Source organism: Sapajus apella, unplaced genomic scaffold, assembly GCF_009761245.1.
Source record: "Sapajus apella isolate SASKATOON/1434 unplaced genomic scaffold, GSC_monkey_1.0 scaffold17, whole genome shotgun sequence".
Classification (NCBI taxonomy): domain Eukaryota; kingdom Metazoa; phylum Chordata; class Mammalia; order Primates; family Cebidae; genus Sapajus; species Sapajus apella.
The window spans coordinates 27,018,969-27,041,729 of record NW_022436957.1 but is presented as its reverse complement, the minus strand read 5'-3'; the positions used below and the strand labels follow the sequence as shown (position 1 = coordinate 27,041,729).

Genomic DNA, 22,761 nt, shown 5'->3' with positions numbered 1-22,761 from the left:
TCTTACATATTGCTATTGGGATTAGACTTGGCATCAACTAATTGCTTATTTCTAATATACAATCTTGAACTACAGTGATTCTCTGGAGGACAAAAAATAACTTAGTGACAAAGAGATTTCAGAAGTAAGAGCTTTTTGAGCTTTTAACTCTATACGTAATATAGGCAAATTGTACAGATTAATGTAAGCAGATATGTATTGGTCCATGGGAAGAGAGTTACCTATTTGAAAAATAGGAATCGAATCTGTTCACGTAGAACCATTCAAAATCATCAATGATATTAGTTCTGAGTTGACCAAGGATAAATTTTTTAAAACAACACCTAATTGGAAAATAATTCAGTTGCTGGCCATTCCTATCAGAGCATCACAGTGCTCTCAAACTAAATATCTCTCAGGTGCCTTAATGAGTTATTATAGTTATGTTGCTGTGATACATGCAGCCCAAGTTGGAAGTCACTTGCTTTGTATATAATGGATGGGAAAGAAACTGGAGCTTGGAGGGAAGAGAATGAAAAGAACCTAGTTTCCAGAAGATCTGTGCTCCAATTCTGCTTCTGCCACATAACAACAACTCTATGATTTGTATAAGTTACTTTACCTCTCAAAATCATGGAAAAAAGGCCTATTTCATAGAGTTGGCGTGAAGGATTTATAAGGGCTGTAAGGATTAGTTTCCTGCCCTGTCTTATCCCCCCATCCAACCCCCACCCCTCATCATGGCTCTGCAATAATAAATATGTCTCAGAGTTGGAAAGACCCATCTGGTCTTTCTCAGATAAGGACAGTTTTCTTCAAACAGACTGATTCCTGCACATAAAATATAAAACCAGAAGTACCTTCAACATTGCACACTTTTCATTTGTTGTTGTCTCTGTGACTTAAAAGTACAATCTAGAGTTTGCATGTTAAGGCCTTTCAAGATTACTGTTGGCAGTGATCTGAAAGGTGTCTCATGCAGGAAATGCTCACCCAATTATGAGCACTAAAGCTGTAAAGCAATATCAGAAATAACATTGCAGCACAGTATAAGTGTTTTATATGGATTTTACATATAGTATTAAAAAAGAAAACTCAGCCTGTCTTAAGACGTGTTTTCTCTGTCAACACTAGAATTACAAAGGCATGCCATTCTTTTTTAAACTTTATGTGCAGAGACAAATGAATATCAACCGTAGTTCTCCACTGGGTCTATGTCTTCTAACTTTTAAAAAATATCTGAAGCAGTGTTACTCTACCCACCTTTACTCAGAAAATTGTGTCCTTTAGAACTCACACCCATATAGTTTAGGAATGCCTGATAGGGTATATTTAAGGTGGGAGTCACCTGTGCCTATACAGAGCTTCGATGTCAATGCCCTTGTCATTTGGCATCAATGGTTTTGTCATTCTTATTTATTTGGCCCCAAGGGGTGTGTGTGTGTGTGTGTGTGTGTGTGTGTGTGTGAGAGAGAGAGAGAGAGAGAGAGAGAGAGAGAGAGAGAGAGAGAGAAACATAGCATATGTAATGCTTTTCTTACTCCTTGAGAAATAGAACTTAAAATAACATTTCTATCTTTAAAATGTACTTGTGAATAGTTACCACTTTCCTGAATTCTACCTTCCAAAGGTAGGACAAGAGAAGGATGAAATCAAATCACACATGCAGCTATTTTTATAACTTATGAGCGCTCAATGGTGGTAGCGTCCCTCTTCTTTACTTTCTCTCTGATTCTGGAGCCACTGCTTTTTTGGTTCCTGAATGGCTGGGACTGTCTGTCAACTAGACTTTCTGCCTTCACTCTGACACTGCTACATCTACCCTGAACACCATCCTCCAAATAATCATTACCAAATACTATTTTCCCAAAGTTACACCTTTACACAAGAAGCTACAGTAGAATATTATCCTTATAGATTCAGATATGATCTCCAGACTGCATTCTAAGCTCTCAGTGGCTACTCTGTACCCTTTGAACTTCACCTTTTGAACCTCCTCAGAACTGCCTCTTAGCTCCTGCCTATAGCTCTGGCTCCCATCTTCATGCACTAAGTATTCATTTTGAATGGCCTCATGTCTTCTCTGCTAGCAGGATTGGAGGCATGGCAGAACATGAGAGGGGGACTAGAAGGATGCAGTATTAATGAAGCCTCACACTAGGTTAGGCATTGGGTTAGGTACTTGGTTGTTTTACTTACATCATCTCATCCCTCATCTTTGCCAAAACCTTAAAAGGTAGATATTATTGGCCCTACTTATGGACATGCAGTAAGTACTTAATGCATGTTTGTGTAATGAATAAATATGCTGAGAAATTTTGCACTGTGACTGGATGAAAGGAAAGTAGGAAAAACAAGATGTAGATGAGAAAGATACGTCTCATCTTACTTCCAACCTAATATATCTTAAATGAACTCATCAGTTTTACAAAGTAATTTTAAGAATAGAGTCAGAGGGTCAGACAAGGAGAGAAAGAAAGCATCACATATTACTATAGTTCGGGATTGCTTAAGGCAGCTTGACAAATGGGATTTTGCTTAGTTTCCTCCGGAGGTAATCCACCCTAGGCCAGTCATTTTTAAAGATTAGATTTTGAAATAAAGCTTTCCACCTGGGTATATACTGACACAAGAGAGCATATTCCTTCTCTCTGCTGTTGTGGTGCTTAAGTGGAGAATTTTCAAATGAGATATGAAAGCAAAGACAACAAACCCTGCAGGATAATAGTCTCTGAGGACTTTAATAACAGCCGGTTTTAAAGCAAAGCCTGTGGACTCCTAAATCCATAGCTGCTCGTTTAACATACAACGCAATGCAGTGGACCTGAAAACATAATCCTCATCTACCTGGAACAACCAGGCTCCCAGCCAAACAGCAGTCCTCAAATTAACTCTTGTTTCTGTTGGGATGACCTGCTGCTTTTAAAGGTGTTGCATGGCCACATATAGAATAAGTAGGAAAAAAAAAAACAGTCACATTCTCTTGTGAATAGGTATCCAACTGCATTTTCTGATCTAGTTAGGAACCTTCAGTGGTTAGATTAGAATCCTTATAAGGCCAAGACTGTGGGTCCAATTTCTTCCTATGGATTCTTCTCAAAAAATTTACTAGGAAAGATCATTTTGGGTTTTTTTTTTTTTTTTTGCTTTTTTTAATTCCAAATCCATAGTAGACTGATATTTTTGTAATATGTAATAAAAATGAATTATTTAAAAAAATTACAAATACAAGACATGCAAAATGTAAACCCATGCTTTTTTTTTTTAGATTGCTGTACACATTTCTAAAGATTTACTCTCAATTTCTGTTCTTATGTCTTCATAATACAATGTCTGTTTCTGTGTGTGTGTTTGTATGCGTATGTGCAGGTGTGCTCCAGAAGCTCTACTATTTAGAGCTCATGTTTAATGAGTCATTTTTGGATCACCAGTCTAAGGGAGTTCCACTTTTGGGTAACTGTTTTTGTTTTATTTTTCTTTAAATCAGTAACACCTTTTTGAAACAATTGTATTAAATAAAAGTCATTTGGTCATTTGAAGTATTGGCATACACGGCTTTCTTAAACAGATTTTATTGAATGTAAATCTGCTTTCTCTGGCTAATTCAGCATCATCCTGAGTATTAAATATCTGGCTTCACTGTAAAACTAAGGTGATGCCTTCAAGGGCTACTAATACATGTAGAACTGTTCATTTCCACACTGTGTGACCCTGGTCAACTATGTGTGCCCGTGGCTCCTTTTACATCCTTCTGGTTCTCTGTCTAGTGTCACTTCTTTCTACTCTCAATTTAGCTACTTAGGAGAATTTTTTTTCCATTTTGGATCATATGTTCCTGACCTTCTAAGTTCTTAGAAATCAGATCACTTTTCTACCTATCAAGCTTATTTAAATTAGGTAAAAATCAGTAAAGAGGAACTAATGGCCTTGTAATTATTCATATACTAATTGCTTTCAGAAAAGCTTAGCGATAATACAAGTTTGTCTATAATAAAATTTTTAAGGAGATTTGGTCACTTATTGTTACTTTTTCTACATCATTGTGTTTGTTTCCTTACTTCTCAAATATATTAAAATAGGGGATTTTTCATTTGCTGAGTCCTATTTTAGAGACAAAGAATTCCATTTACATAGGAAAGAAAACATGTGGATGTGATTATTCATGATGTTCTAGAACAGTGTCACAACCATTTGCTTAATGGTTAATAAAATGGTTAATAATAAAAAGAAGGATACAGCACTAATTCTTGATATCTCCCTTCTTTGTTTTTCTTCTAGTAAAACATCCATAACTTTTCCTTTTCTTCCCCAATTGTATTATTACTTATGAACACCGTGGGTAATTCTACTTGCTGAATGAAATAGTTCAAATTTAATATTCAATAATCCTGCCTTTGTACTTTTCTTTATAAACTTTTATTCTCAGTGGCTTCCTAAAGGAAGATTTTATTTAACTTGGTTTAAGCAGTTGGGCTGCCTTATACCTATATCTCTCAACACTCATTGTTCATTCCAATCAGGTTGTACAATTCATTGTCCCTGCTCATAAACCAAATTCATTTCACCTTTACTCCATTCTCATGCTATTCTTTTTACCCAGAATATTTTATTTTATTCCCCTTTCTCAATGCTATATATCCCTCAAGGCTCAAGCGAAGTCCCGTACCTTCATGAAATCTATTTCAATCATCTGATTTCTACATGGATTATCTTACAATAGTAAGCCTTGCATTAGCTATTTTTTATTAAAGATGTCTTGTGCTCTGGATGCTATTCAAAATATTTTACAAAAATTATTCCATGTAATATTCAAAACTATTCAGCAGATATGTGTTATTATTTCGTGTTTAGTGACACCAATGTAATTAAAGAGTTTTCCTCATTATTTGGCTAATAAGGGAAAGAGAAGAGAAGACTCAAACCTATGTCAATTTAACTGCACTTTGAAATGAGTTTTCTCTGGAAACTGAGAAAGGAGATTCACAACAGGAGTAGATGAGACTCAGATAAGAAAGAAGTGTGGAATTTGTAAAAGCCCTTCAGAAAACAGGATCTCCCCTAGTCCTAAAACTGCTATACTATGAACATATTGCTTGTCTCATGACTGAACTTTTTTGGTACTCCCAGCTGAAATTTGCTCTATAATTATGCAGAACTTTAGGCCAAGTGTTTCTCTTATGGGGACACACATTATTTTTCTCATTTGTACCCATTTTTTTCAACTACTTTGTGTTTTCTCTTGTTGTATTGGATGCATCTCTGTCCACTGCTACAAATCTGTTTAATAGTCTTTATATTAATAAGACTATAAAATTGCTCTTTGACTGCGGAAACCATTATCCTTTATTTTCTAATAGCAGTGCTAGATTTGCTTAAATTTAGATAGTAGCATTATTAATAGGAGAAACTGCCACCAACAACTAAACTGGAAAGGTAATGTAGCCTAGTGGTTAAGAGCACAAACCCTGAAGTCCAACTGACTAGGTTCTAAATCATGCTGCATTTATTAGCTGTGTGACCTTTGGCATGTTCAGTTAACCTTACAGTAGTTTCATTATCTTACATGGAAAATGAAGATAGTAATAGCCCCTACTCTAGAGGCTTATTGAGAGGAGAAAATGAACTCATGTATATATAGTGCTTTAGACAGCACCTGGTGTATAGTAAGTCTCATATATGTTGTTGCTATTGCTGCTGCTGCTATGGCTTTTGTTATGTAGCAAATACCTTTTCCCTTTGCTCATTCATTATTGTTTTTCCTGAGGACTGCAATCACAAAAAAGAAGAAAAAAATTAGAGAGCATACAGTGAATGCAGTAATGAAGGCTTGAATAATCTTTTCTAGTTAAGTCAGAAGTGAAATGAAGCTATCCAAAAATTTCTAAGAAAATTAGAAAATTACCCTTTGTCAGTCAGGCATGGTGGCTCACACCTGTAATCCCAACACTTTGGGAAGCCAAGGTGAGTGGATCATAAGGTCAGGAGATTGAGACCATCCTGACTAAAATGCTGAAACCCCGTCTCTACTAAAAATACAAAAAATTAGCCGGGTGTGGTGGCATGCACCTGTAGTCCCAGCTACTCTGGAGGCTGAGGCAGGAGAATCGCTTGAACCCAGGAGGCAGAGGTTGCAGTGAGCCAAGATCACACCACTGTACTCCAACCTAGGTGACAGAGTAAGACTCCATCTCAAAAAAAAAAAAAAAAAAAAAAAATCCTTTGTCCAGATTGGCTATCCTCTGAGAACCCCACTTGATTCTCCATATCAACCTTTTGCTTTTCTGTTCTCCCTAAGTCTGGAAGTTTAGTCTTTAAATGATGAGTTTAGACAAATATCATCATGGTAGTGTTACGTTACGTTACGTTACGTTACATTATGTTATGTTACGTTACATTATTTCCTTCCAGTCTGCCTTTATTACCAATCTATGACTCATGCTACCTATTGATACTGAAAAATCTCCACTATAGCATGCCAGCTTTTGAAAGAGAGCCTTGTGTTCTTTCCCAATACTTACTTCCTTTAAGGCAACCTACCTGAGTCCTGTAGTTTGACAGATTTCCTACCAGCCTGCCATCCCAAAGAAACATGGATGAACTATGTGTATGCTCAAGTGTCAAGTCATTTCTTGGTGTGGTTCATAGTAGTCCACATGACTCTTGTAGACAAAGAGATGAATTGCCGATGGCAGAATTTCTGTTCTGACAGCAGGGATATTTGTAGAAAGGAGATCTTTTCAATGTGAACAGTTTTTGCTCACGCGTGGTCCAGGCTGCCCAATGCTAAATGAGAAATGAAAAGAGCAGTCAGAATTCAATTTTTCATTCAGAACAAATCAACCTACGTGGGTAAACATTTTATCAAACTCAAGAATGCTGTCTCTCAGTGTGCTTGTTTCTCAACAGACACTTATTTCCTCTTGCAAGTAGTATCTTTGTTCAGCTTCAACGACTACTGTATGGTATGTCCAATGCTTCTGGCAAATGTGTTGGTGGAGACAGCCCAAGATCTTCTGGAATAAAGAGATTTGGATCCATTTCCCAGTTCTTACACTTATCAGATATGTGACTTTTAGGCGAGTCAGTTAAACATCCCTGAGTCTCAGTGCTCTCATCTGCAAAACAGAAAATCTGACATACTTCACAGAGCCGGGGAAGGAATAACTAAGATGGTACATTTGTAAATGCTTTGTAACCTGTAAAGCCGTTTACTGTACATGTGTCATTTATAGCTCTATATCAGCGTCATGACCTAGAAAAGGACTACTGACATAAGACTTACCTTCCTAACAATGCTAGGACAACTTTAGCCATCTCTGCATTTCTAAAGGGAAGAGTGTCTATGAAGACTTGGCCGGAACTCCCATCAATATTTAGCTGTTAATATAAACAAATTAAACAAAAGTGCACACTGGCTTTTAGGAAATTTAAAGATAGAACCATCATTTGCACTCCTCTTACATTTCCCAAAGTGCTAAAACTAGAAAATAAATCAGTTCTCAATAAATACTTATCAATTTTATATCCATTTCTTTGTTGATAATACAACAGAGATGTTTATATGCAGTATCATATACATGGCAAAGATGAAAATCATCAAATTCATGAATTGACATTCTGTTTATGCTTGAGAAGACAAAGTGTTGGTGGCTTCATGGTGTATATAATCTTAAGGAGCTTGTGATTGGGCCTGGGTCTCTGCTATCAATGTAGGATATAAAAATTCATATGTACTATTCTTTATATGTATGTTAATGTAGTAAACATAGGAAACTGATGCTATTAGTGAAAATACTTTATTTTCTTGAACACCTAAAAGTTTTTCTTTAATCCCCTAAGTGCATACACAAAAGTAAAGTTTTCGATATTGTACCAATCAAATACAACACAAGTAAAGTAAAAGTGACAAGTGAAGGAATTATCTGGAACTTAGATCTGGTTGTTTTTTTCCTCCTGAAGTACTTAGATAAATTCATTCAGCTTTCTCTTTTGCTGAAGAAGTGCAAATTAGGCAGGCATGTTTTTCCATGTAGGGAAAAGGAAAAAAGAAAGAAAAACTTAAAGTGGGTATATATTTGACCAAACTTCATTCTGCAAGCATCCCCCCAATTCTAACCTTCTACCACATAAGCTAGTTTCAAAATCAGGCTATATCTTTCCAGTACAAACCTGGTTTTGATGGGACAGAGATACTACTCAGTCTGTTTCAGTATTTCCCTTCTATCAACTTCTGATGTGGTTCTATCCATATTCCTTCCCCTTCCTGTCTCCATGTCAAAGAGAATGGGGCACAACTCTCTTTAGAGTCCATTATATTTTAGCTGCCAGACATAGTGACAATAGACATTCATTGTCTGTCTACCATACTTGCACAACATTTAAAATACTGCATCTGAAGAGGCTATGGGTAAAAACATGAGCCAGTTCTTCAGAATTTCTAACATGTTATTTTTGCCACTTGCTCCCTTACTTTAGCAGAGTAATTTAATTCAATTTGAGAGAGAGAAAAAAAATTCTAGTTACACAGATCAATCCAATTGTTTGGAGCTTCAGAATGAATTTTTAAACTTGTTGAACAGAAGCATACAAATCTCTAAGAGCAAGTCAGATAATGTACAAAGCATCCATTCATTATGTAGGCAGAAAGGAATGCTGGTACCCGGCAGCTCTCTAAGGAATGTTCCCTTGGCTTTGACTGTTCTGCTGGGAACAAGGAGGGAAACACATATATAAAATGAATTTACAATGTCGCTGGCTTGTAACGGCAAAATGATAAGAAAAGTTGGCTGTTTAATATAAACTGTCAGTTGCATATTCCAGGCCTCCTCTCTTTGAGGTTCCTCCCACATCCACACGCCTGGCTACTGTTTAGTGCAGAGTACAAAGTGGCTGTTTATTATTATTGACTGGTGAAGCCTGTGTTCCAAAATTCATTCTGTCAACAGAATGTAAGCAAAGTTGGCATTTTAAAGCAGGGCTCTTTCAGTTTCTCGGTTTTCTCAGGTTTGCTATGCAACAGGATCAGTGCTGTAGTCCCCGGTTCAAGCTGAAAATGTTACACAGGAAGACATACCATGTAAAGGTCAGATTCTTCTACTATAATAATTTTCTTGATCTGTGTATATACAAATGAGGTTGAATGTATAACCTCTTATCATAACTCTTACCAAAGTCCTATGTACTTTCCATCTGTCAAACTTAAAATATGATATATTAAATGGGAAATCATAACTAATAAATGTATGATGCTGTAATATGTGTACGATGATATAATACCAAGGTAAACTTAATGCGTGTTGTCAAGAAGATTCTCTCTCCCATGATAGACTCCCAGTGATGTGCTGGTGCTGTGGACTAAGTGAAATCTTGTTTATTAGTCTCTCCACACTTTTATGGTCAGAGTTAACTCTACAGGTTACTACGTAAATAGAAAATATGACTTGAACCATATAGTGATGAAATTATTGGCACTGGGGTATAGTTTATCATAGAATTTTATTTCTTATCACCTCCATGAAGTAATACATTTTGTCCAAAGACTAGAAGATATAACTTGTGAACTTTATAAAGTTATAAATACATTACTTTCTAACTCACAATGGCAAGGAATAAACTTATCACACCTAGTAAGATGCCCGTTTTGAATCTACATAATAACAAGAGAAGGCAACACACCAAGAAAAGGGATTTGAGGTGTATCTTCTTGTTAGCCTGATTGAAACGTCTTTGAACTAATAATTATTTATTTTTTGCAATTCTCCAAATTCACATTCATCACTTGTTTCCTTTGTTTGGTAATTCTGCACATATTCTTCTTTCTGCTGTCCTGTAGGACCTCCAAGGTGAAATTGAAGCTCACACGGATATTTATCACAACCTGGATGAAAATAGCCAAAGAATCCTGAGATCTCTGGAAGGTTCCGATGATGCAGTCTTGTTACAAAGACGTTTGGATAACATGAACTTCAAGTGGAGCGAACTTCGGAAAAAGTCTCTCAACATTAGGTAGGAAAAGATCTGGAGCAAAAAGGCCACAAATGAATTAAGATGGCAAAATTATCCTCATTGTCTTAGCACAAGTAACTAGTATCTCACATGTCTATGTAAATCACCCAATTTCAGAATGATTCATTTTATTTTGAATAAATGAATCATTGATTTGCTTGGTGCGGAGGTGATACTTGAGGAATCAGATTAGATTAAAATAGTGACGTTTTATAACCATGGAAGACATGCATATTAAGACATTAGAGTGAATTTAAATAAGGAGTGCAGCTAATGTAATTTCATAAATTTGTCTCTTGTCATATCACAGGGTTATACAAAAAGTGATAAAAAATTAAGGGATATGTGTTACAGAATTATTTTTGTCAGTAGTCTAAATGCATACCAAAGGACATTCTTTAAAAACCTTAACACATTATAATTAACCGAGTAGCAGAGACCTCTCCATAGCTCCTACAGCTAAAGACTATAGCAACTTGCTATCTGTTGCTTACTCTCTGATTTTGTTAAAACACGTCCTCTGTAAACTAAGCTTTCAGTTGTACTATACTCACATACTTTATATTTTGCCCCGTTCTATGTATCAGCTTTCTTTTGAGAGGTTAATGCATGCATCTTAGCATCTTTGTAAAAAAGGCAGAGGGAAGTTCTTGTTATATAAGTTTTGCAGTAGTCCAATGGAGGAATGAAAGGACAGAGATAAGTAAAATCCCCATTGTTGCTTAAATGATCTAGCAAGGGCGGGGAATGAAAGCTAGGCTTCCTGCTGTCGAATCAGTTGCCTTTCCTAATTCACTTCTCTTTATAAAAATATTTTGTGCTTTTTTTCTGTGTCTATAGCAAAAGTAATAGTGAAGGGAGGTAGAAGATGACCAAATGGACTTAATAATAGTTATGGGAGTATGCGCTAAATAGCTACTATCTCTAGGTAGAAAGATTACAGAAGGGAGATTTTTTTTGTTCTTCTTTATAGTTCTTCTAACTTGTCCAAAATTTTAACATATATACTTCTATAAGGAGGAAAAAAACTGAATTTGTATTAATTCAAAAGCACTATTGTAAATGTCTGCATCAAGTATGAAATAATGATAGCAACTAACATTTACGTGATGTACCTACATACCATGCAATGCCGTAAGCACTTTAGATTTATTGATGGGTTTAATGTTCTCAGCAACCATAAGAGGTAGATTCTATTGTTAAATTCTTTTTACATTTGAAGAAAGTGAGGCACAGAGAGGCTAAATAACGTCCTTAAGGTCACTTAGCAAGTGGAAGATCCAAGATGAAAACAGGGAGTCTGACTTCAGAGTCTGAGCTTTTAACCACTATATTATACCATAGCATATAAAGAAAGAAGGAAACTTCTACAAAGAAATGCATAAAGATTGAAAGGATGAAATAGAGAGCAGATTGCTAGGAGTAGAAAAGGATTTTTATTTTATGTATAAGGCTTTTTCCCCCCCAAGTTTGCACCCTGGCTTCCCAGACATACTTCTTGTCTCCCTATTTTGTATATGGATTTTGTATCAACTTGGTGATGTGCTGGGAGCAGCAATGGGCAATAGTGTTTTCAAAGATAGGGAGGCTCTATTCACTTTCTACAGCTTAAACCCTTAAGAGAGGTCAGTATGTGTGATGACACAGGCCACTTTCCTAACATTCATCATTAAAAAAGAATGAACATGTGAGATGGAAAAGATATTGGTAGGTAAAGTAAAGGTATTCTTTTCTGCACAAAAGAAAAAGAAATGTGCTATAATTGTTCCGAATATCACTTAGTGCCTTTTTTCTCCTTCATGTGAACTTGATAAAATAAAAGGAGAATTGAAAGTGGCAAACAGCATGTCAGCCAAAATATGGACTGTTCATTCTTAGCAGTTTCCCATATGTCAGCTACTGCAGTTTAATTCTTGCTGTCATTAATCAAGTAGAAAACAGTTACATTAGCTTATCTAAGGTGCTGCCAATTCTAGAATTTAAATATTCAGATCAATGTTTTCGGCTTTTATATAGGCCTCTCTAATACAGGATATGTTACAAGCACTCATAAAAAGCAAAGAAGTAAGTCTCCACATCAGAGTAATTTAGCGCATTTCCTGATGCTTGACTGAAATTAGGGCATCGGTCAATCTGTAGCAAACGGTAGGGTTCAGTTGATAGAAGTACAGCGTAGGTAGTAATTAGGGATGATTATGAGCAGGTGAATAACTGGAACAGTAAGATACAGAACCGTTAGTGGCACCGATACACCTGCATTATGAATCTTGTCACTTCTTCCATGGGGGTTATTTTAAAATGGAAACTTGCCACAATTAAAAAATAGTTTCAATGATATCCTGAAAAAATCGTCTTGTGTTTGCCCAAGTTATAACATATTATGCTAAAAAGTTACAGTTGGTTCACTGTTTCATGAGGGATCCTGAAACTGCTTTTATATTTCAAAAAAAAAATAATAAAACCATTAGTGCTTTATCTCCCAGGTGTCCGTTTTTAAAGAAACAAAATTGAATTTGAATCCAAATGATTTTGAAGTTTCCCTTTGTATTCCATTGGCTCATAAGAGGTATCCTTATGCTTCCAAATACAAGTCCATATTATATCCTTTTCCTTCCATTTGTTTTTCTTCTGCCATACATCTTTTCTCTTCCTGTGATTAAGATTCTTATTTAAGTCTTCATGACGTGCCATATTGATACAAGAATACTCTACCTTGGACACTGTTTATATATTACTTTTTTGTTCAAAGCTTCAGTCTTTTTGGTCTCCATATCCCTCTCATTCATTTATTTATTTGTTCATTCAACAAATATTTAATGTTGACTAAGAAGTCCTTGATAACCCCCTTCCCTTCTCTGTTCTTTTTCTGCCTTTAGTTACTTTCTCACCAAGCATCATTCTAGTTACTCCCCAACATAGATTCTCTGAGCCAACAGAATCAATAGATTCTATTTTCTAACCCCATTCCTATTCTCCAACAGTTTCCTAACTCTTCCAGATGAGTATGTACACTTGCTGGTTCTCACACTTGCAACATAAAGTGTGATTGCAGAATTAATTATCCAAATTTTGATTCATATTCCATAATGAATCTTTTCTTTTCTGGCTGATTCCTCACTAGGTCTTCCCAATACTATTCTAATTTACACTTGATAACATGTTTCTTCAAGTGTACAGGTGTTGCTTTATAGGGCTATGCTTACTGCCTCCAGCTAACTTATATGAATGCAAAAATTCCAAACTCTAAATATGTGAGTACGGTAGAGTAGAAAGACATGGGCCAGCAGTTGGGCAACCTAGTTTCCCTTCTGTTCTGTTCTGTTATTATCTAGCATATAATCTTGATCAAGTCGCTTAACTGCTTCAGACTTCAATTTTCTCCCTCACTGAAATGAAGAGTTTGGCCAGAATCCTGCAATGTCTCTTCCAGTTCTCTTGCAGTTCTACAATTCTATTCTTTTAATTCTGTAATCACACTTTATGAACCTGGGCAAATTGTTTAATTTTTCTACCTTGGTTTTCTAAAGTAAAATAAAACTGATTAATTTAAAAGGCATTGTGTAAAGACAAGTAAATAAGATGTCTTTGAGAGAAAAGCATTTTAATTGAATTGTATAATCCTATCTCATAATTTTTTAAATTGTACTTTAGGTTCTGGGGTACATGTGCAGATCATGCAGGATTGTTGCATAGGTACATACATGGCAAGGTGGTTTTCTACCTTCGTCCCCCCATCACCTATATCTGGTATTTCTCCCCACATTATCCCTCCCCAACCTCCCCACATCCACTATCCCTCTGCTAGCTCCCCCCTACTATTTAATTCAAGAAAAGTATATGCTCTCATTTCATTATCCCATCACATGTTGGCCAAGAGGTATAAGGAAGAAAAGTAAGTAGTCAGTGATAGTTTAAGTTTCATCAAACAAAACAAAAACTTTAACTGCTTTAAGTGGGAGAAAAACAAAGGGAAAATTTTTTATTCAAATGTACACACGCATGCATACGCACAGTTACTAATGACATTATCCAATATTAAGATGGTAATTAGTCAAAGAAAGTGTTTTCCATTTTAAAATTCCATATCCACAATCCTTGCATTTTTCATCTTAAAATATGAATGATGAGAAGCAGTCAAGTCAATTTTTTACATAAGAAATATGTATGAAGATTTCAATTTAATCAACTACTAGATTGTTTTTCCAGATCATTGTATGTACATTAACTATGAAAATTACGTGATATGTTGTCAACATAATTTCAGCAAAATTTACATTCTGTGATATTTTTATATTTGGCAGAAAAATTTGTAAATATTTTTAAAAATATTCACATTTATACAATTCTGAACATTAAGAAGCAAGGACACTGACATTATATAGTCTGTAGAAGCAATAAATCTCTTGGGTAGTGCTTGCTATTAGAGGTTAGAATAGTTAGTGTCTGTATAATGGAGAACAAAGAAAGGGTGAAAAGAGGCAGGGTCTACCTTTGAGAGAAAAATGCAACTTGGACATTGACTATCTCTAACCTTCTTTCTCTTACTTTTAGAATGTTAATTATGTTTGGATGTTGGAGTTAAAGACCTGTCGAGAAAAAAAAAATGTTGACTTCTCTTTGGGCTTAATTCTCTCTCTTTAAAGAGATAGCTTCCATTTTAATTCCGTGGTTCTTCAATTTTTTTTTTGTTTGTTTCTGAAGTACAAATTCAAATTATTCACCTGTTGATGACACCCTGGAGATTTTTCTCAATGTTATCTTGTAGTAGTTTCATGGTATGTGGTCTTTCATTTAAGTCTTTAATCCACTTTGATTTGATTTTTGTATATGGTGAGAGATAGGGGTGTAGATTCATTCTTCTGCATATGGATATCGAGTTTTTCAGCACCATTTATTGAAGAGACTGTCTTTTTCCCACTATATGTTCTTGGGACATTTGTCAAACATGAGTTAAATGTAGGCGTGTGGATTTGTTTCTGGGTTCTCTAGTCTTTTTCATGGGTCTTTGTGTCTGTTTTTATGCCAGTATTGTGGTTCTTTATTATTTCTGCATTCCTACCTTTTCTTTCTACATGCTTAAGTGCTATTTTATTACATGAGGGTACTAAAGATTTATAGGGATATATCATTAGTTTTATAAAGGAAGTCAAAGTGAAAAATGAATTCAATATAACACATTTTGTTTTAAGAATGCATGCCTTTCAAAGTAAAGTTTTATTAAGGATTTCAAACTAGGCATTAACCAAATCACACTTGAAATATCTGTGTCTAGAGAAATAAGAATCACTTTATCAGCCCCTATAATTCTTAGAGTCCTGACACTGAGGACTTCCTTAAAGACCAAGCAATATACTCCAACACATCTCAAGGCTCTGCATTTTACCTAAACCTTACAAATTGTGGAAATTGTCAGCTTTTTAGAGATTAGCACTTGCCTTGTTAAATGGTAGTAACCCCTAAGCTCTTGCCTTCACTAATAAAGATTAATAGAAATGGATAGAAGCTAAGCATGCCCCTTTGAACCACCTCGTTTACTTTCTGTTGACTGGGTAGGAGTAAACAGAATATACTTAACAATTAGCAATGTTAAAACACAAACTTTAGACAAATTCAGTTTTGCAGAGTTTATTTGATCAAAAAACAATTCATGAATCAGACAGTACTCAGAATTAGAAGTTCAGAAAGCTTCACCCAGCAAGGTGGGCAGGCTGTATTTATAGATAGAAAAAGGAAGTGACATACAGAAACAGCTTGACTGGTTACAGCTTAGAATTTGCCTTACTTGGGCATAGTGTAAATAGGCAATTGCTTTATATGGGCATGATCTGATCAGTTTATAGCCTGTGATTAGCTGAAACTTGACTGCTGGGATTGACGAAGACTCAGCTATTTGTTACAATAGTGTACTCTTAAGTTGTGTATTACTTACATGCCAAGCTGGGTTGCAGTTTGCTATGTACAGAGGCAGCTTTAGGCCCAATTTAATTTAATTTAACAGCAACAGGCCTTTTTGCTCAGAGATCCAAAACATTTGGTTAAAACCACTAAGGTTTAAGGATTTTCTCATCTAACAAAGGTTTGTAATTTCCATTTCCCATATTTAAATAGGACAGCTCAAGTTATGTTTTTCAGCAGCTGTTTTATACCGTTGCAATCTTGGTTTCCACATATCTAAAACAAGAAGGTTGAACTATAATCTCTCAGGTTCCTTCCAGCCCCAGCAGCCTATGTATAATATAACCAGAAAAAAAAAAAAGTCATTACAAATACGAAGAAACATTTTAAGGATAAGATATTCCACATGCAAACATAGGTTAATCATTTAGAAATATCTGGTATACACTCAAGAAAATATAAATAGGCACCTGCTTCCAACAAACGTATTAGAAATGTGACTTGAAAACATTTCACAGGCTTAACATGGTCAAAGAAAATATGCTCAGAGCTCATAATGTTTCTTACATTTAGACCTTCAAAATCAAGTCACCGACAAATGCCACCTATGCCCTGTGGAGCCCAAGAAGTAATGTTTGGGGCATATCAGAAATGCTTTAATAAATTCTATGTCAAGAAATGGTTCTGGAGCTTACCTATGGAGTTATGGAGGTTCTTGTTAAAAGCAGAGATTGTTGATATAATTATAGAAAGTCTAGAAGTGGCACCTAGCAATCTCGATATTAAACAAGCTACTCAAATGTTTCTTATGCACACTAGAGATTGAGACCCAGAGCTTTAGTTTGCATACATTGGCATGTGCTGTTTTAAATTACAAGCCATTTTCTGGCTGCCTTTCACCCCTTCAGTTCTTACCCAGTGTTCTCTGTCCTTTATAAGTTTTTTGCTGCAGTTTTTATCCTCCTATCACATCTTTCCTTTCACTCTTGAGCCTTAAGAGAGGAAAAAGAATTGAAGCAATTTGATATGTAGTTAAAATGATCAGTCAAACATTGTGAAATTTTACCTAATGCCACAGCTTAGAAAAAAATTACAGAAAGTCCTCTTACTCAGATATGTGAGAGCTTTTCATCTTTTGTGGTTCCAGGTCCGTCTTCTGCTGCTGTGTGAGCTCTCTGGACTGTCCTCTGTCCCTAGCTTCTACCAGTGTCCCTATTTCATGCCATTCAAGTTTCTCTTAGATCCTTTAGAACTGAATTCCTGGCAGGACGTGGTGGCTCATGCCTGTAATTCCAGCACTTCGGGAGACTGAGGCAGGTGGATCACCTGAGGTCAAGAGTTCGAGACCAGCCTGGCCAACATGGCGAAACCCTGTCTCTAAAATGCCCGAAATTAGCTGGGTATGATGGTGGATACCTGTAATCCGAGCCACTTGAGAGGCTGATGCAGGAGAATTGCCTGAACCTGGGAGGTGGAGGCTGCAGTGGGCCGAGATCAAACCATTGCACTCCAGCCTGGGTGAGAGAGCAAGACTCTGTCTCAAAAAAAAAAAAAAAAAAAAAAAAAAAAAAAAAAAAAAAAAAAAAAAATTTCCTAGGTCTCAGAGTCTCAGAGTTATTTTGCTCTCTCTTAGGGTACACAAAGGGGTTCATTGACCCACTAATAATTAATCAGCACCATTTAACCCAGAACTGGAATTGTAGTACTTCCTTACATAAACAAAGCCACAGCTTGAGGTCTCAACATAGGCAGCCTGCCCTTTACCATATCCTCCTCTAGAACTCTCTGCCATAAGGATATTTTGTTTCCTCTACCAGGCAGACAGAGGCCAAACATTAGGCATCTTTATACTCTCTCTTCCCTTCCTCTCTCCCTACTCCCCAATGCATCCTAGAGACTTAGAGACAGTCAATAAATATTTATTTAATCAGTGCCTTTTTTACCATTTGCTGCTTTTCTATGTCTGAGCCCTACCTTTCTCCACCTACCTTTTAAAATGTCCTGCTTGACAGCCTCTTTCACTCTCAAAGGGCCCAAGCTGTGAATTCCAGCTACCTCCGGGAATTCGTTTAACCATTACACGTTACATGCCATTAAACAGCTAAAATCTTGCATAGGGAATTGTCACTTAGGCTTATCATGGAAAAGTGATAACTGAAAGGATGGTGCAGAAACATAAAAGAACTGACCTCAAACTGTATGCAATCTGCATGTACTATTATATTCAATTTATGACATTTGTGGTATTTTATGATTCACTTCTTAGGAAATAATACCCTTAGAGTCTTGAACAATTTGATTTATCTTATTTGATGTAAATGCCTTCATTTTGTCAAAACATACTGTTTATATTGCAATTATAGAAAGAAAATGTTGACAATTTGGAAAGGTATAAAGATTAAGAAATAAATCACTTGCAAATCTACCACTGAGGGATAAGCTGGTTGTCATTACAAAATTTTTTCGTAGTCAAGCATGTGCATACAAAAATATACACATACACAAATGTTTTAGAGAAATTAAAAAATAGATATTTGTTCTGTAGCCTGTTTTCTCACATAGTAACTTACATTATGACCTTCTCCATATCTATACATATTTGATTATATCATCATATTAAACATTGCATAGGACTTACTCTATGAATGCACCATTATATATGTAATCAATTCCCTAGTATTTTTTAAATTAAGATCTATTTAATTAAATTTGTATATAAATTTCATTAATTTCTAAATTTAAAACATATACAAGTTTCATTGCATTTAAAAACAATCAGTAGGTTGGAGTTTGGCATTTCTCAAGCAATTCCCTCATACTGAATATTTGAGTTCTTTCTATTTTGTTTTAGCAATCATAGATGATGCTATAAATAACGTTTTTCCACCTATATCTTTGTATCTTTTTCCAATTTCTTTGTTAGTATAAATTCCTTGAATTTAAGCCTGTGGGTCATTGTATTCACACATTTTAAAGACTTAGGTATTGTCAAATTATCCTTCAGAAAGTTTAGAACAATTTAATTTCAGTAGATAAGTATTCTTTGGTGATTCTGTTTGACTAAGGCCAAAAGGAAAATTGTATTTGAAATGTCAAGCTAAGTTACCAAATGACTAAGAGAAATGTTGCTCTACCTGATTGCTTTGCTTTATATTTCAATCTTTGCAGCATTAAAGACTTTATTATACTTATGTTATAGGTTGCATTATTAGGAATTAATTAGTAATTGCTGATAATAGCTGAGTGATTCAGCATAATTTCTAATTTACCTGAAGATAAAGCTTTGCTAATGCTCTGCTCTTCCTCTTTGTTTTCTGGATGATGATTTGTTTTATTAATTTAGCTTCTCATCTTCAAGTGAAATGTGGATTTTATAGCATAGATCATTCATTTGTGTATTCTTAAATGGCTTCTAAGGATTAACATGTTCTAAATACAGTTGACAGTAAAGTACTCAGTCTCCTGCCTAAATTATTCACTTTCAGGGGAAGCTTTCGGATAAATGTCTGATTTTACTCTTCCATGTGAGTTGTTGTCTTAGTACTTTTTACACAAAGGAAACAAAGCAGAAAATGTTGGAACTTGGTGAAGACAAATCCCAGGTACACACAAATAAAGGAGGGTAGGGGAAAAGGAGAAGCATTTGGGAAGAGGAGCAGAAAGGAACAGACGCCAGATGGAAGAACTCAATAGAAAAGGCTGCCTAGGGTGTAGAAATGGAAAAGTCAAGATGTGGGGAGAGACCTTTCCATTTCTCAAGGCAGAAAGAATTCCAGTACTAGCATGAGTCACATGTAAATGAAGTATTTTTTGTTAGTCACTGCATCCAATTTTTCTACCAGAAATATTAAGAATCATTGACTTCAACAGTATGGAAAAGCAATAGATTCCAGAGTATATTTCATGCCAAAAGTCTCCGCATTATGCATGTGGAAATAAACATATGGCTAAACACTGCCTTTTCTCAAAATTGCCATCAAACTATCCCCCTTTTTATGGCCCTCAAAAGTAAGTAGCCAGATTTTTATTGAAGGCTGCTTTGTAGTTCACAATAGGTTTATTGCACTTTTTATTTTAAAAAGTACCAATGTACTTTTTTAATGGAATTGTTAGAATCATCAATTATACTTCTCGATGTTCTGACATAGCATGCTGCTGTTATTTTTCAGGTCTCATTTGGAAGCCAGTTCTGACCAGTGGAAGCGTCTGCACCTTTCTCTACAGGAGCTTCTGGTGTGGCTACAGCTGAAAGATGATGAATTAAGCCGGCAGGCACCTATTGGAGGCGACTTCCCAGCAGTTCAGAAGCAGAACGATGTACATAGGGTAGGACATTTTTAAGCCTAGTGCCTTGCACATGTTAAACACATAGTAATCCAGTGACTATTTTAAAATCAATTTTGGTTGAAATTAAGTTGAATAGAAATCTTTATTACTCCTCTCACCCAAGGGTCAATTATAACTAATCCAAGACATTATATTTTAAATGTCTGCATTAATAATACCCTTTTAAGAAATCGTTCATCTCTTTTGGCTATTTAAAAAAAAAAAAACTTTTCATTATGAAGAATATTGAACATATACAATAGTAGACAGAATGCTACAATAAAACTCATGTACTCCTCAAGACATCAACAATTATCAACTCATCTAAGATCTTATTCATTCTATACCTCTTAGCCCATTATTTTAAAGCAAATATCAAGTAGGTGCTATTTTATTTGTTGATATTTCAAAAGATTAAAAGATAGGATTCACTCCTTTAAGGTAATCACCTTGCTACTATAATACTTTTGAAATATCAATAATTGCATCATATCAGATACCCAGTCCATATTCAAATTTCTATTTTTCTCATACATCTTATGCAGTTTTTAAACATTTTCTGGTTTTGGTTTAAATAAAAATTGAAATCAGACCCACACCTTTCTTTGGTGAATTGGTCTTTTTATTGCTTTTTATTTATGAGTAATTACAGATTCACAGTAAGTGTCTACGATAGTATAGTCTCCCTGTACCTTTCACCCTGTTTCCTCCCTTCATTCTTATGGAACTGTAGTACAATTCTTATTATCATTTCAATATGCAATCAATATAAAAATGTGCATTTACAGAACATCTCAATTCAGGCTCATTACATTCCAAGTACTCAGTAGCCAGGCGTTGCCAGTGGCTACCGATTGAATAGTGCGTTTCTATAGTTTGATCATATTTGGTTTGGTTTTTTTGGCAAGACTGCTTCACAGGTGTTTGTGCATCCTTCCATCATCAGGAGATGATATATAGTGTCTTGTTTTCTCTTTTTGTGTGATGTCTAATAGCTGTTAATGATCAGTGGGTAGGGGTTGCAGTGTGATAATTGCCTATCCCTATCATCCCTTCTTCATTCATTCACTGGGGTAGGTCTATGAAAAAAACATTTTGCACTTGTCTCCTATTTTGGTACTCAGTATACCTTCATATTGGACAAGCAACATACATGTTTCAATTTTACCAGTTTTCAGAATAACAAGTTGTTCACTAGCATCCTCCAACGATAACCAATTGTTTCCTTTTTTGGCTTTATTTTTACTTACATTTCTATCTTCTCTACCAAGCACTGAGTGAAAAAGGCAGAGATTTTGTCTTGTTCACCTCTGAGACCTTAGAGCCTAGCGAAGTGTCTAGTGTAGAATGGATACTGTTAAGTGTTTTTGAAATGAGAATAAAAGGTGCAAGAACAGAAATGAATAGCAGACCAAACATATTACTACCAAATAATAAAAACTTGATAAAATGGTGCTGCTTTTTAATGTTCAGCATATAAAGGGAAGATGTCTGTGGATATAACACCAAAGGTGGCATCTTGAGGAAAGGTCAAGGGTTTATTTTATTCTGGAAAAGAGGATATAGGAAATTTTAAAAGGGAAGAGAATATGAAAGAAGACCCGGGGTCTTTGCAAAGAAATGCTAGAGAAACTGCCAATTTCTCCTTTAACCATCTGCCTTCATATATTTCTGAATATTAAATTAGCTTTTGAAGTAGGGTGAAATTTAATGGTGCTATGTGTTTAAAATGTTATGACTTGGAATAAACAGCCAAAACACTCTGGTATACATATAGAAAAATATTCATTGAGAAGGATGGGCCTTTTTAAAAAAAATGCATTATGTGATACAGTGAAATGAGACAGAATTTCAACAAAAGATGAATTTTATGCTAGTTCTAGAAACCAAAGAAAATGAATCATTGGACATGTGCACTAGGAGTCAGGAGACTGACATTCTAGTCATATTCCTTCATAACATGGATTCTGATTGCTATTTTGTTCTTCAACTGTAATATGAGGAAATTGGTCCAAATAATTGCTGTGGTTTCTTCTAGCCGGTGTTTTGTTATAAATACTGCTTCACTATTCCTGGTTATTAGTTTTGGTTGCTTGTTAAGAGTGGTAAATTGTTTGTGCTTACTCAGTCCTTACTAGGCATCTCATGACAAATTACATGACTTGGGGATATGGTGATGCTAGAGTTATGCTCACCAGAATAAAGTTAATTAATCCCCACTTGGTTAGTGTGCTTGCTCACATAGCTAACTGATACCTTTCTGGAATTTCACAAGATTTCCTGCCCATTGATCACTCTGTGTTTTATACATTAGTTCCTCTACCGTTCCATATTTGCCTCCTTCCAAATACAACTTAGATTCCATTTTCTAGATTTTAATAACTTGTTTTCAAAACTCTAAAACCCTTTGCTTCTTTATCTTTTTGTTGCTGCAATCCACAAAACTCCAAAACTTGGAGATTCTAACTAAATATTTTCTCATACCAGACAACAACAAAGTGGACAGGTACAGTACCTTTCCTGGATGGCCAGCATTCAGCCTTCTACTACCAAGAC

At 35.5% G+C, this 22,761-nt stretch overlaps 1 protein-coding gene across 14 annotated transcripts in view; it reads left to right on the top strand.

Moving 5' to 3' along the window:
* DMD (dystrophin) overlaps window positions 1-22,761 on the top strand; it is a 2,282,798-nt gene that overhangs the window by 1,861,030 nt on the left and 399,007 nt on the right. For 13 of the 14 annotated variants that reach the window (XM_032285804.1, XM_032285805.1, XM_032285797.1 and 10 more), the window contains 2 exons: window positions 9,812-9,984; window positions 20,049-20,205. In XM_032285804.1, coding sequence (XP_032141695.1) covers window positions 9,812-9,984; window positions 20,049-20,205 — 330 coding nt within the window. Of the gene's footprint in view, window positions 1-8,926; window positions 9,062-9,811; window positions 9,985-20,048; window positions 20,206-22,761 lie in introns of those variants that run through there. The other variant, XM_032285811.1, reaches the window with a different exon arrangement.